The 12,457-nt window shown below is 44.6% G+C and overlaps 1 protein-coding gene across 2 annotated transcripts in view; it reads left to right on the forward strand.

Moving 5' to 3' along the window:
* LOC142378635 (ras and Rab interactor 2-like) overlaps positions 1-6,755 on the forward strand; it is a 46,852-nt gene extending 40,097 nt beyond the window's left edge. The window contains exons 11-13 of one of the 2 annotated variants that reach the window (XM_075463364.1): positions 54-185; positions 4,191-4,394; positions 5,751-5,834. In XM_075463364.1, coding sequence (XP_075319479.1) covers positions 54-185; positions 4,191-4,372 — 314 coding nt within the window. In that variant the 3' untranslated portion in view covers positions 4,373-4,394; positions 5,751-5,834. Of the gene's footprint in view, positions 1-53; positions 186-4,190; positions 4,395-5,750 lie in introns of both variants that reach the window. The other variant, XM_075463363.1, reaches the window with a different exon arrangement.
* The last annotated feature ends 5,702 nt before the right edge of the window (positions 6,756-12,457 follow it).

Raw genomic sequence — 12,457 nt, forward strand, 5'->3', positions numbered from 1 at the left:
TGTGCGACCGCCACACCTACGTGACCTCTGCACTCGATCTGCTTCCTTTCCAGGGAGGATGTACGGGGCCGATGACTTCCTGCCCATGCTGACTTACGTGGTGGCTCAGTGTGACATGCCGCAGCTGGACACGGAGATCGAGTACATGATGGAGCTGCTGGACCCTTCTCTGCTTCAAGGAGAGGGTAGGTCCTGTCCACCTGCTCAGTGATTCATCACCACTGGGAGACATTAGAAGAATGGCAGATTCCACTCCCGCAGACAATGAGTGATTGTGTTGGCGTTCCATGATCAACACCGTATTCAACGTGTTACTGAATCGGCTTTAGGGATGTTGGAAGGCCTATTTTTCAACGTTCAGCAGAGCCAAGCTAACTAGTTGAAGTCTTTATGCTAAACTAGGACTTTTGTTGCATTCCTTACAGCAGGAAAGCTCAAGAAGCCTCTGACTGAGGACACTCAGTGGAGTTACATGGTACTGAAAGGATCGGATAATGGGCTAAATTACAATAAGAATGAGTTGAGCAAGGGTAATTATCCTTGGATATATGGCGGTGAATGAATTGAATCAAACTCAGGCATTCGAGAAAGATGGAGAACGAAGAGCAAGATGAAGCTACGTCCCTCTACATTTAGTTTGTGATGAGCTGCTTGTTGCACAAACGAGATGCACAACGGAGCATTCTCCATCGCGTTGTTTGTTTCTTTCCGACGGCGACAACAGTAATATCGTCTCTTCCGACTTCCGGTTCCCGACTCCGGGAAAAAATCTCGAGCATGTGCAGAACGCAAAGTCTAATTCACCACGTGCTTCACCTTCTACAAGCAGGTTTAATTTGACTTTCAACCGAGTTATCCCGGGGTCTTAATCCGATTGGATCCAATTTCTTGTCCGATTAAGGTGTCTACATGAAATTAATAAATCAATCTTATTGTAATTTAGCCAATAATTGGATCCTTTCGGTGCCATGTAACCCCGCTGAGTGTTGTCTAATCCCCATGGGTGCTGTTGGACGACAGAAACTTTAAGTTGCTGTAAAGCCGCATCTTTTTGTGTCTGCAGTGCAGGAACTCGGGTTACCTGTAGCTCGTAGAGCTGCTTTTATTGGATGCTTTTTAGCTTCTTCTGCAGAATGAGAGCACGAGGGGCGCCATCTGTAAAACAGGCGTGCTGTGATTGGTTGAACCCGTGCACTGATTGGTCCAGGAGACAGTGTGGTGTGTATGAGTTTTGTTTGTACCCTTTGTAACGAACTATGTTTCATGAGAAGTAGAGCAGAGTTAAGTGAATTACGGTTAGTTTGAAGCCAAAGAGGCATCTCAAGTTTCTGCTTTTAAGATTCCAGCTCTGACCAGTTTGTTAAAGGGTTGTTGGGAAAGAGCCTAATTCCTGATTTTGTTATTTTCGTATCCAAACAGAAACAACAGGCTCAATAGGTGTTTACATGAACAACCGATTACCTCTGAGCTATAAAATGCTGGACTTTTCCTTCCTTATGTCGGGCACATCACTGAGAGGTGTGAGGTTATCGAGTGCTCCACCCTGCCGTTTCCTGGTCGGAGGAAGGTCTGTCCCGGAGTTAGCTATTGTTAAAGTAAGGCCCCCGTGTCATTGGAAATGGCTCTAATCATTACAGATCATGACGGGGTTTAAACATGAGCCCTGTCTCTGCGCAGATTTGGCTTTAGAATATTGATAAACCCTCTAAGTGAGCGTGTATTGATTCTGACGACCTCTCCAGGGTCCCACCTTTGACCCAAAGGCAGCTGTTGTGAGCTCCCGCCCCCCTGCAACCCTGAATAAGATTAAGTGGAAATTGAAGGATGGATGGAACCATGCTTGTATTTGCAGCTTACAGACTTTCATATTTTCGTGAACTCACACAGCTCTCTCACACAGATATGTAGCTACTAAACAACACTGAGAGCAGTAACATGAGGTTAGTAACATGATGGAGGATTGAGTATCTAAAGAAGAAAACACCCTGTTGATCCAAACAAGACTCCAGATGATGGTATTTTACATCTTTTGGATGGATGACAACATATCAGGTTTAGCTGTTGTGTCTTATTAATCCTAAACGTGTTTGATTTTTAGATTTAACAGTAGTGATAACAGGTTTCTCAGGAGATTAATCACCATTTGCTTTCATGCATTTATCATTTGGATCAGAAAATAAGATCATAAAGAAATCTTAATCCTGAGACGGATAAATGTGAATATTGAGCCGTGTTTGCTTGAACTCCTTAAGCCCCAAAGTTTCCACAACAAACATTTTCAGTCAGTCGCAGCTTCAAAACTCAGAGAACAAAGTGGGGAAAAAAGTGGGTTTTAAACTTGAACCCCCTGAAGAAGCACAGGACAGCCGTTGGGAATGTCAGCTATATCCAAGCGCTGCGTATAAGCTCAGTTCTTTTTGTTCGATTGATGCAGTTTGATTGATTGTACAGAGTGTACAACAACAATGAGTCCTGTAACACTTTTAGCTCGATATAAGTTGCTGCTGCATTAAATCCAGTGAGCTGGGAGCTGTGCCTCAGGATTCCCGTATTCTCTCTTATATAAGTCTGGTGTGCATGTAAACTTTGTCTATACGGTGACTTCAAAGTATAGTCCGACTTCTTAGCTTCTGACTGACACCTCACTGGAGACTGCCGGAGCTTCCACGCTGAGGCAGCTGTAAAAGAGTCTCCTGGGGACAAATTCATACGTGAGAAAAAAGCCGATAAAAAGCTTAAAACGAGAATATGCCATTTGGATGTGTAGCTTTAAATGTGTGATGAGGAAAGTTGGCATGGATGCAGCGAGTCCTCTGTGTCTCTGAAAGCCATATACTGTGTTGTGGATAGTTTTTTGAGTTTCTGAGCTTTAAAATGTGGAACAGCAAAACCAAATCTACACCCTAGGATGTGGTGGAGACAAACTCTTTTCTTAAATGGGTTCAGAAAAAGCTGTGAAACATTCATTTGTTTTCGACTGTTGGTGTTAAATTTGGACAAGGATTTGGATAAGCGGTGGCAGGATCATGTTGTAGTAATCTACAGATATCTGTTCACAAAGAAATGAAAATAGAAAATCAGATGTACATCATTTATCTTCATTTTGATTCCATCTCTAACTCAGTCCCAGTAACATTTAGAGTGATTCTGACTCTGAACAGCTCTCAGGTTACTCTGGCTATGACTTGGAAACGCGTATTTTGGACAATTTTACCAAAGTGGACCCAAAAGAACAGCAAATTCAAACCCAGACCACTGATCCCTGTGATCCCCGCAGGGTCCCGGCACACAATGTCCCAGATCTGAAGTGATAAAACAAAGGTGGAGTACAAAAAACAAACATTAAAAAATCACACCATCTGTCGATGGGTGGGGTGAAGTCTGTTGGTGTTTATAAGAATACAAAAAAGACGTTGAGTTTGTTGATGTCTGGCAGGTTCTTTACTGTAAATCTGAGGATAACTGAGCAGCAAGTAGCAGTCAAGTCGATGAGAAACCAAAAAACACTTCTGTGAGAAGAGATGAAACCTTTGACTACTTCATCTTATCCTAAATTCTGCAGCTGTATCTATTCTTTCACCCGATGCCTGAATGTTTCCCTCTTTCACTCCGATTATGTCTATTTTCAGGCTTAAAGGGAATCTTTGACTCAAATACCACTTACTGTGTAAAACTGTAGCACAACAGTTGAGCTACAAAGAGAATCCTTATTTTCTGTCTAAAATCATTCACTATCTTTAGTTTTTATACACCTGTGTGTGCTGACTGAAACATTTCACCGTCTTTATATTGGTCAGAATTCAGCCTGAAGCTCTTTGAAATGTCAGTCTTTTGTTTTTAGGTTTAGTCATTCTTTAGCTCATTCTAAAACTGCTTTCCTGTGACCGTCTCTGCTGAGCGGAGTTTAGCCGGTTGGTTCTGTGAGAAAATAATAAAATGTGGCCAGAGGAAGGAAAAGTCTTTGCGTGCAGACGGTGCAGGGTAGGAAATTCCTCAGTGTTTAATCTGAATGGGCTGGAGCCGGTTCAGATGAGAAGGGAGGCTGCACCCTGCCTGGGCTAAATATTTTCCAATCAGTCTCAACCTGCGTCGCACGTACACTTGTGCAAGAACAAAGATGTTTAATCTCTGCTACCTGGAAGTTTCCTTCTCGCTATTCATCTTATTTTCATTTTTTCTTGTTTCTCCAGGGGGCTACTACCTGACCAGCACCTACGGAGCCATGGCCCTCATCAAGAACTTCCAGGAGGAGCAGGCGGCCCGGGTGCTGAGCTCCGAGGCCAGGAACACGCTGCACCAGTGGCACCGCCGGCGAACCGCCCCGCGTTCAGCGCCGACTGTGGACGACTTTCAGGTATCACGCCTGACCTGAGCCCAACTTTAACATCCAGGCAGTGAGTCTAAGTTGTACCAATTCCCCCCCACCTTTGGAAAGGTGCATGAAAAGTGCGCTGTGCTTGCCCTCGCCTCTGAAAATGAGCCTTTCTTCCTGCATGTGGACCTGGATCTGAGGATCAGCGTTTATAGCAGAAACCGCTCCCTGGTGAAATAATTGCATGCAACACCTTTATACGAACATAACTGCATGCAAGTTCTCTGCCTGCTTCAGCAGTGCTTCTCTCATTCATTGTGGAGTTTTGTGTCTTAAAACTATGGGGGAAATTTTGGGTCAAATTGATCGAGATATATGTGAGTAAAAATGAATATAAATATGAACGAATTTATAAATGTATATATAATTAATATAAATATAAAAATGTGACACACTGAAGAATACCCTGGACTAATAAGTTTAATACATTTTACCTTTCATTCTGCCTAGCCAAAGGGATTTAGGAAAAGTCATAAATGATTAAACTGCTAGTCATACCCATCCAGTTGTTCCACTTGTCGACTCCATATTGATCGTCCAAAGCCTCTGTCTTGGACTGCTAGGCACTGCCATTGCCCCGTGCCTTGCACACTGCCATTTGGTGGATGCTCCGTGAATAGAGGGCTGTGCCGCTGTTCACATTCAAATCGGCATGCATTTGTTTGTGCATCTTGCAGCACAGTAGGAGTGTGTCAAAATTACGCCATGGACACGAGAGCTAAAAATGGATCCACAAATGCAGACTGCCAGACTGCACACACAAAGTCAAGCATATTTATTTTATATTTACAAATGTATGTATATTTATATACATATACATTTATTTGTGTCATATTTATATTAATTATATATACATTTATAAATTCGTTCAATTTATATTCATTTTTACTCACATATATCTCTATCAATTTGACCAAAATTTCCCCCATATCGAGCTGCCGTCGGGCACTTTTTTTTTTTAGTCATATTAGCTTGAACTGTCATGGGATTGTGGAAGTAGAATATTAAATAGGCTGTTTAGGAAAATCCCGAATTCTGTAGCTCCCTCTAAAGCCTGTAATCGTGCTTGCAAAAATCGAGCGCTCCCGGCTGTTTTTAACCAATCACGTTAGGTTTATTATTTATCTATTATCTGAGCAGAACAGTCACCAACCATGCTGAGCGTGAGTCTGCCCCCAGCTTGTGTGCACGCACACTGGTGTGAACTCACGTGCACAACCTCGTCCACAGAGGGGGAGGGGTTTGGGGGGCGATTTGGAGCTTGGTAGAGGTTGGGGGAGGGACCTGAAAGTTATATCAGTTCGAATTTTCCGACTTTAGACTCGGAATTTTGAAAACCTGCCGACGGCAGCTTTAACATGAAACCTTTTCTTTGTAGAACTTCCTCCGTGTCGCCCTGCAGGAGGTGGGCTCAGGCTGCACAGCTAAAACCCTGCTGGTGCACCCATACACCTCCACGGAGGAGGTCTGCTCACTCTGCGCCTACAAGTTCAAGATCCCCGACCCGGAGAACTACGCACTGTTCCTGGTCATAGAGGACACCGCCCAGCAGCTCGCTCCAGACACGCACCCCCAGCGAATCAAAGCCGAGCTCCACAGCCGGCCGCTCGTACAGATCTTCCACTTCGTCTACAGGAAGGTGGCGAACCTGAACCTCTGCATCCCGGCCGTCATGCAAAACGGAAACTGCCTTCAAGTTGAATAGCGAAGGGATAACGTAGCAGCCAGCTGCACACAATCCTGAACAATGATTAATTCATGTGGTATTCTTTTGGTGCTTGTAGATGTATGTTTTGTAGATAGATTTAAGAATGTCGGAATGGAATCGGGAAGAAGAATTAAGTGATTTTAAGATTTTTACAAGGAAACCAGCAGGTGGTCTGATGGAATCTGTAGCCTGCAGATGTCATCCGGACTGGTTGAAAAGGCAAAGATTTAGGTTGTTTTGTGCTGGATTTCAGCAGATTAGAGCATGTTGGATAGTCTCAAAGCATTTAATCTAACTAACTTCTGCTTTAACTGCTGTTCCCCTGGTGCCTTCAAAAGGAATTGGATATAACGTGTGCTACTGAGAGCAGTCACTACGATGACCCCGATTAAAACTCCATGCTTAAACATTTATTTAAAATGTAAAATGAATTATTTTAAAATGTGTTTTTATTGCTCTACAATTGCAGGTCAATTGTAGATTGTATTTCTGTGTAGAAATATTTTTATATTCCCTGAAGTGACAAAGATTTGTACTCTGATTTAATATTTCTGTACCGGACTCAATACTGGACGTATTTATGCCAGTTATTTCTCAAAAGCCAGTTTAAATCAATACCGTTTCTGTTCGTTATGGAAAGCTTAAAGCTGACTGGAAATAAAATTCTCTGAATGAGACGGCTGTCTTTCTTCTGCACAATATTTCTCAGAGTATTTAGTGACACAGATTTTTATTGTGGTGTTTTTTGTTGCTAGATTCATGGTGACAATGGAATATTTTCTCTGAAGAGCCTATAAACTGCTTCGATGGTCACAGTGACCGGCGTAATCGCTGACCCTCAAATCCCTCTGATCAGTCATTAAAGTCTCATGGTAATGGATTCAGTGTACCAGGAACTGTTAGGGAACAGTCCTCTTATTTTGTAAAGACGCAGTCCTCACACTTAAAGGGATAATTCGCCTCTTTTGACATGAAGCTGTGTGACATCCCATACTAGCAATATCATTTATGAACATTTTCTTACCCCCTGCTATGAAGGGAGAGAAAATAGCGCCAAGCGATTGTGAGGTCTGACTTTTTCCTGGACAACAATTTTGTGATGCAAATGTATTACTCTTTTGGACGCATATTGTTTTGAGAAGCAAAAACGCTTTATTTTTGTGACCCCAGCCAACTAGCCGGACTACTTTCATCAACGCCAAAACTCGGCTGGAACTCGGCACACAGGACGCAGCAGGGGGTAAGTCAATGTTCATAAATGATATTGCTGATATGGGATGTCATACAGCTTCATGTCAAAAGAGGCGAACTGTCCCTTTAAAGGTAGCACAGCCCATCTTTAACACTGAAACCACATCTTCCGGTTCGGCACATGGATTCCACAGTTCCTCAAATCCTCAAGCCTGCTTCCTGTAATGACTACACAAAAAATGGGCTGAGCTATCAGCTGTAAAAGAGACAAACTAGTGTTCCAGAATACAGAGTGAGGCGTTAAAGAAAGGTCTGTGTTATAAAGAGTAGGTAATGGAAGGCACTCCAGGGCATCGACCACATGCCATTGTTACAATTTCTCATGCTTATGGGCTGGGTCATGGGGGCAGCAGACTCTCCCCAGGAACCTCCGGAGGAACACTCAGGTGTTCCCAAACCAGCCAAAAGACACCCTGAGGCCTCCTCCCACTGAAATATCTCCCACTCGAATTGTCCAGATGACCTCCTGATCAGAGGAGCTGTTGACTCAGCCCCGGATGACCAGGTCCTCACCCTGTCCCTCAGGATGGAAGCTCATTTTGCGGTCTCGTTCTTCAGTCAATACCCACGAGCTCTGGAATATCTGTGAGGGCTGGAATGTAGAGCGACAGTTTCGCCTGCCAGCTCAGCTCTTTCTTCGAGGTTACAGACATCTGCGGCACTGCAGACGCTGCCCCACCTGTCTGTCAGCCTCTTACTCTGACCCATACTAACTCAGGAACACGACACCGAGATATTTCAACCCCCAACCCAGGAGGCAGTCCATCACACTGAGGACCGTGACCTCCGCCTGGCAGCTTCACGCTCGTGTGTGAAGACGTCAAAAGGGCCACATCATCTCCAAAAAAAAAAAAAGAAGCAATCCTGAACTGGAAATCCTCTGACCCGTGACAGCGCCTCAAAATTCTGTCGCAGTTAATTATTGTTCAGTTCAAAGTCTTTCAGCAATGATTAAAAGATGGTAAAAGTTTATTTTACGGATTCAAACTATCCTTTACATAACAGTGAGCCTTCCTCAACTGGAAGCTGGAGAACCGATGCGGTTGATTAAGAAAGCAAAGAATAATCAAAGGTTCTGAATGCAAGTGCTTATTTAAAAAACAAATTAATTTAATTGAGTTATATGCATCAGTAGAAATGGGCTGAGACCTAGTGTGTGCATGAAATTAAGATCCTGAAGGTAACCGTGGAGGCGTCGGTGTGAACAATGACTGAACAATTTAACCTGGAGTACACCTGAAAGCATCCATTTCTTCTGGATTGAGGGAGAATGAGCCAGCTGTTACACCTTTAAGAAGCATCAGTGTCCATGCTGCCAAACAAGGAAAAAGTCATGCACATGCCAGGGGCTTTTCCCCTGACGAATACTGCCCCGCTGTGGAACTTGGATGTTACCACAGAAAGCTCTTTTTAAAAGAATTCAAGCATTTTATTTCGTCTGGTTCTCGTTATGTTTGCACGAGTTAAATCAGGTTTGCTAAGGAAACAAACATGCATTTAATGCTATTTAATCAAACTTTTGGACCCAACTATACACCGATTTATCTTACATTTTTCTTTGTATCTTACATTTTAACTTAGTTTTTCAATAGTTTGTCTTAGTATCTCAAAACTTTGACCAAGTATCTTAGATTTTCGACTCAGTATTTCAAAATTGTGACTGAGTAACTCATAATTATGTCTTGGTATCTTAACTTCTGGCACCTCAACTTTTGATTTAAAGGCAGGGTAGGGGATCTTTTTCTGGAACATTTTTTTACATATTGCTTGAAATCCTCTTCACACCCCCATTGCAACCAATTAATTAAAAGTTTTGACACAAATATGAAAAGTTTTAGTGGCCTCTAGAACGTACAATCTAGGAAAAACAGTATCCAATCATTGTGAACGGACCGTTCACAATGATTGGATACTGATGCCGTCTATCAAACTGCAATCTGCTCCTCCCTCCCCCTCCTCCCCCCTGTGCGCGTACCCTGCTCCGTGAACGAATTACGCGTCCAGAAGCTTGGCAGGAAGCTAAACTAGAGCCAGCTTGGCTAGCACCTAGCATTATTAAACGTATAGTTAGCATAAACTAAATACTAAATACGGCAACGATCAATGCTTGCTGTCAGAACAGCGCTCGTGCACCTTCGTGCTCGTGCGTGTTCATGTACTCTAGAGGCGTGCCTTCGGGGGGAAAGTGAAGAAAAGGGTTGGGACTTTTTACCTGTGTATTTTCAAAATGCAGCTTCGCTGGACTCAAAATCCAGGATCTCCTACCCTACCTTTAATCTCAGAACAAACTTTGTATTGACTTTAAGGACCATTATCGATTTATTATTTATTTGTTAAATTGGCAGAAATTGGCTCCCATAAAGCAGAAGTGATTCCCCAACATGGGAAAAGGTTTCTGGAACTCCTTTTGAGGATATACGCTTCAAGGTTTAATCCCTTGAAGAACTCAGACATTCCATTGAGATTAAAAACTAAAACATGAATTTTCAAGCAGGCATTGGTGTCATCAGTTGCTATCTGCCCATTTTTCTCATTGTTACTAGTTGCTATGCGTGTCTCAGTGTGGATTTGGTGGGCAGAGAGTCAGTTTTGGGGGGCTGGTTGTGCTCCTCAGTGTGGATTTGGTGGGCAGAGAGTCAGTTTTGGGGGGCTGGGGTGCTCCTCAGTGTGGATTTGGTGGGCAGAGAGTCAGTTTTGGGGGGCTGGGGTGCTCCTCAGTGTAGATTCGGTGGGGCAGAGAGTCAGTTTTGGGGGGCTGGGGTGCTCCTCAGTGTGGATTTGGTGGGCAGAGAGTCAGTTTTGGGGGGCTGGGGTGCTCCTCAGTGTGGATTTGGTGGGCAGAGAGTCAGTTTTGGGGGGCTGGGGTGCTCCTCAGTGTGGATTTGGTGGGCAGAGAGTCAGTTTTGGGGGGCTGGGGTGCTCCTCAGTGTGAATTTGGTGGGCAGAGAGTCAGTTTTGGGGGGCTGGGGTGCTCCTCAGTGTGGATTTGGTGGGCAGAGAGTCAGTTTTGGGGGGCTGGGGTGCTCCTCAGTGTGGATTTGGTGGGCAGAGAGTCAGTTTCGGGGGGCTGGTTGTGCTCCTCAGAGTGAATTTGGTGGGCAGAGAGTCAGTTTTGGGGGGCTGGGGTGCTCCTCAGTGTGAATTTGGTGGGCAGAGAGTCAGTTTTGGGGGGCTGGGGTGCTCCTCAGTGTGAATTTGGTGGGCAGAGAGTCAGTTTTGGGGGGCTGGGGTGCTCCTCTGTGGATTTGGTGGGCAGAGAGTCAGTTTTGGGGGGCTGGGGTGCTTCTCAGTGTGGATTTGGTGGGCAGAGAGTAAGTTTTGGGGGGCTGGGGTTCTCCTCAGTGTGAATTTGGTGGGCAGAGAGTCAGTTTTGGGGGGCTGGGGTGCTCCTCATTGTGGATTTGGTGGGCAGAGAGTCAGTTTTGGGGGGCTGGGGTGCTCCTCAGTGTGGATTTGGTGGGCAGAGAGCATACGCGTAGCCACGGGTGGGCCTGGATGGGCCTGGGCCCGCCCACTTGACAGCCAGGCCCGCCCCATCCAATGAGAATGCCGAGTCGACACATGATAGTCACCTGTTGCCTCATTGTATTCCGTATTGCATTAGCACTGAGCGACAATTAATACATTTCGTAAAAAAATTAAAATAAAAATCTGGTTCATCTTCTGTGACTTTTATTAATTCATTTTCAGAGTATCAATTTTGGGTGGCATAATGCTTACGCTACATCTTGAAACGCCAATCAGATTGTAATTGCGTGACAACGTGACCCTCCCAGGGCAGCGCATTTACATCACTTTTGGAAGTCATTGACTCTTGCCCGAATGACATTTTCCCTCAAGTAAATAGTCTTGTGCAGCCCAGTCTTCTGCGGGCTGCACGGTGGTGTGGTGGTTAGCACTGTTGCCTCACAGCAAGAAGGTTCCAGGTTCAACACCCAGCTGGGGCCTTTCTGTGTGGAGTTTGCATGTTCTCCCCGTGTATGCGTGGGTTCTCTCCGGGTACTCCGGCTTCCTCCCACTGTCCAAAAAATCATGCATGTTAGGTTGACCACCTGCTGGTGGTGGTCGGAGGGGCCGATGGCGCCGGTGCATGGCAGCCTTGCCTCCGTCAGTGTGCCCCCGGGCAGCTGTGGCTACAATCCAGTAGTCTGCCACCATCAGCATAGCACTTTGAGATTCCGTATGAAATGAAAAGTGCTTTACAAATGTAATTGATGATTATTACAATGCCAATAACAACATGCACTGTCGAACGCCTTTTTTCTACTGTCAATCGGATAAAAACCTCCACCAGAACATCCATGTTGACTCAAAGACTGAATGCACTCTCAGTGCTTTCCCTTGAAAGAGAACTGACGGAATCGTTGGACTACGCTGACGTGATAAGAGAGTTCAACAAAAAAAAAACGTTGTCTCTTGCTGTAGCATGTATCAAAAGGATTCATCAAATGGAAGTGCTAATTACTTTTTTTCTATTAGGCCTTCTTCTAAGCCATGGTTTTCATTTTTGGTCAATTTCATAATTTGGCCGCCGAGCCAACCTGTTGTCATGCTGCGGACATGTTTTGATTCTTTATTTTAAAGGACTTTACATGACTTTACATAAGTGTTGCGTTGCTGATTCCATTGCCTATGGGGTGCTTGTATCTGAAACTTTGCGTCTGTGTAACTGTGCACACAGCGTCTGTGCAGTTGGCTGAGATGTGTCATTTAACTGAGAATTATTTTTTTAAACCTATATCTATGGACGTATTGGGTTTAGGCTGAGGCAAGCCCAGTAGCCTACCAGACTTGCACTGAATGCGTGTGTAGGTGCGTGTGTGTGTGTGTGCGCCCCCGCGTGTGTGTGGCTTGCATTATAGAGCACTTGTGTCTGACGTGTGCTCACTTTGCCAGTGCTGTAAGTGATAACGTCGCTTGTGATGTCCTAACGAGGCATACTTTTTCAAACGCTGTATTATAATACCTACACCTTATAATAACCCAAAAGTTGGGCCCGTCTGATTTTTTTCTGGGCCCACCCATTTTATTATGTCTGCCTACGCGCCTGGCAGAGAGTCAGTTTTGGGGGGCTGGGGTGCTCCTCTTGCTGTTGTCAGGAGTGTGACAGCCGCCTACCTTCCTCT

This window comes from Odontesthes bonariensis, chromosome 4 (assembly GCF_027942865.1).
Source record: "Odontesthes bonariensis isolate fOdoBon6 chromosome 4, fOdoBon6.hap1, whole genome shotgun sequence".
Taxonomy (NCBI): Eukaryota; Metazoa; Chordata; class Actinopteri; order Atheriniformes; family Atherinopsidae; genus Odontesthes; species Odontesthes bonariensis.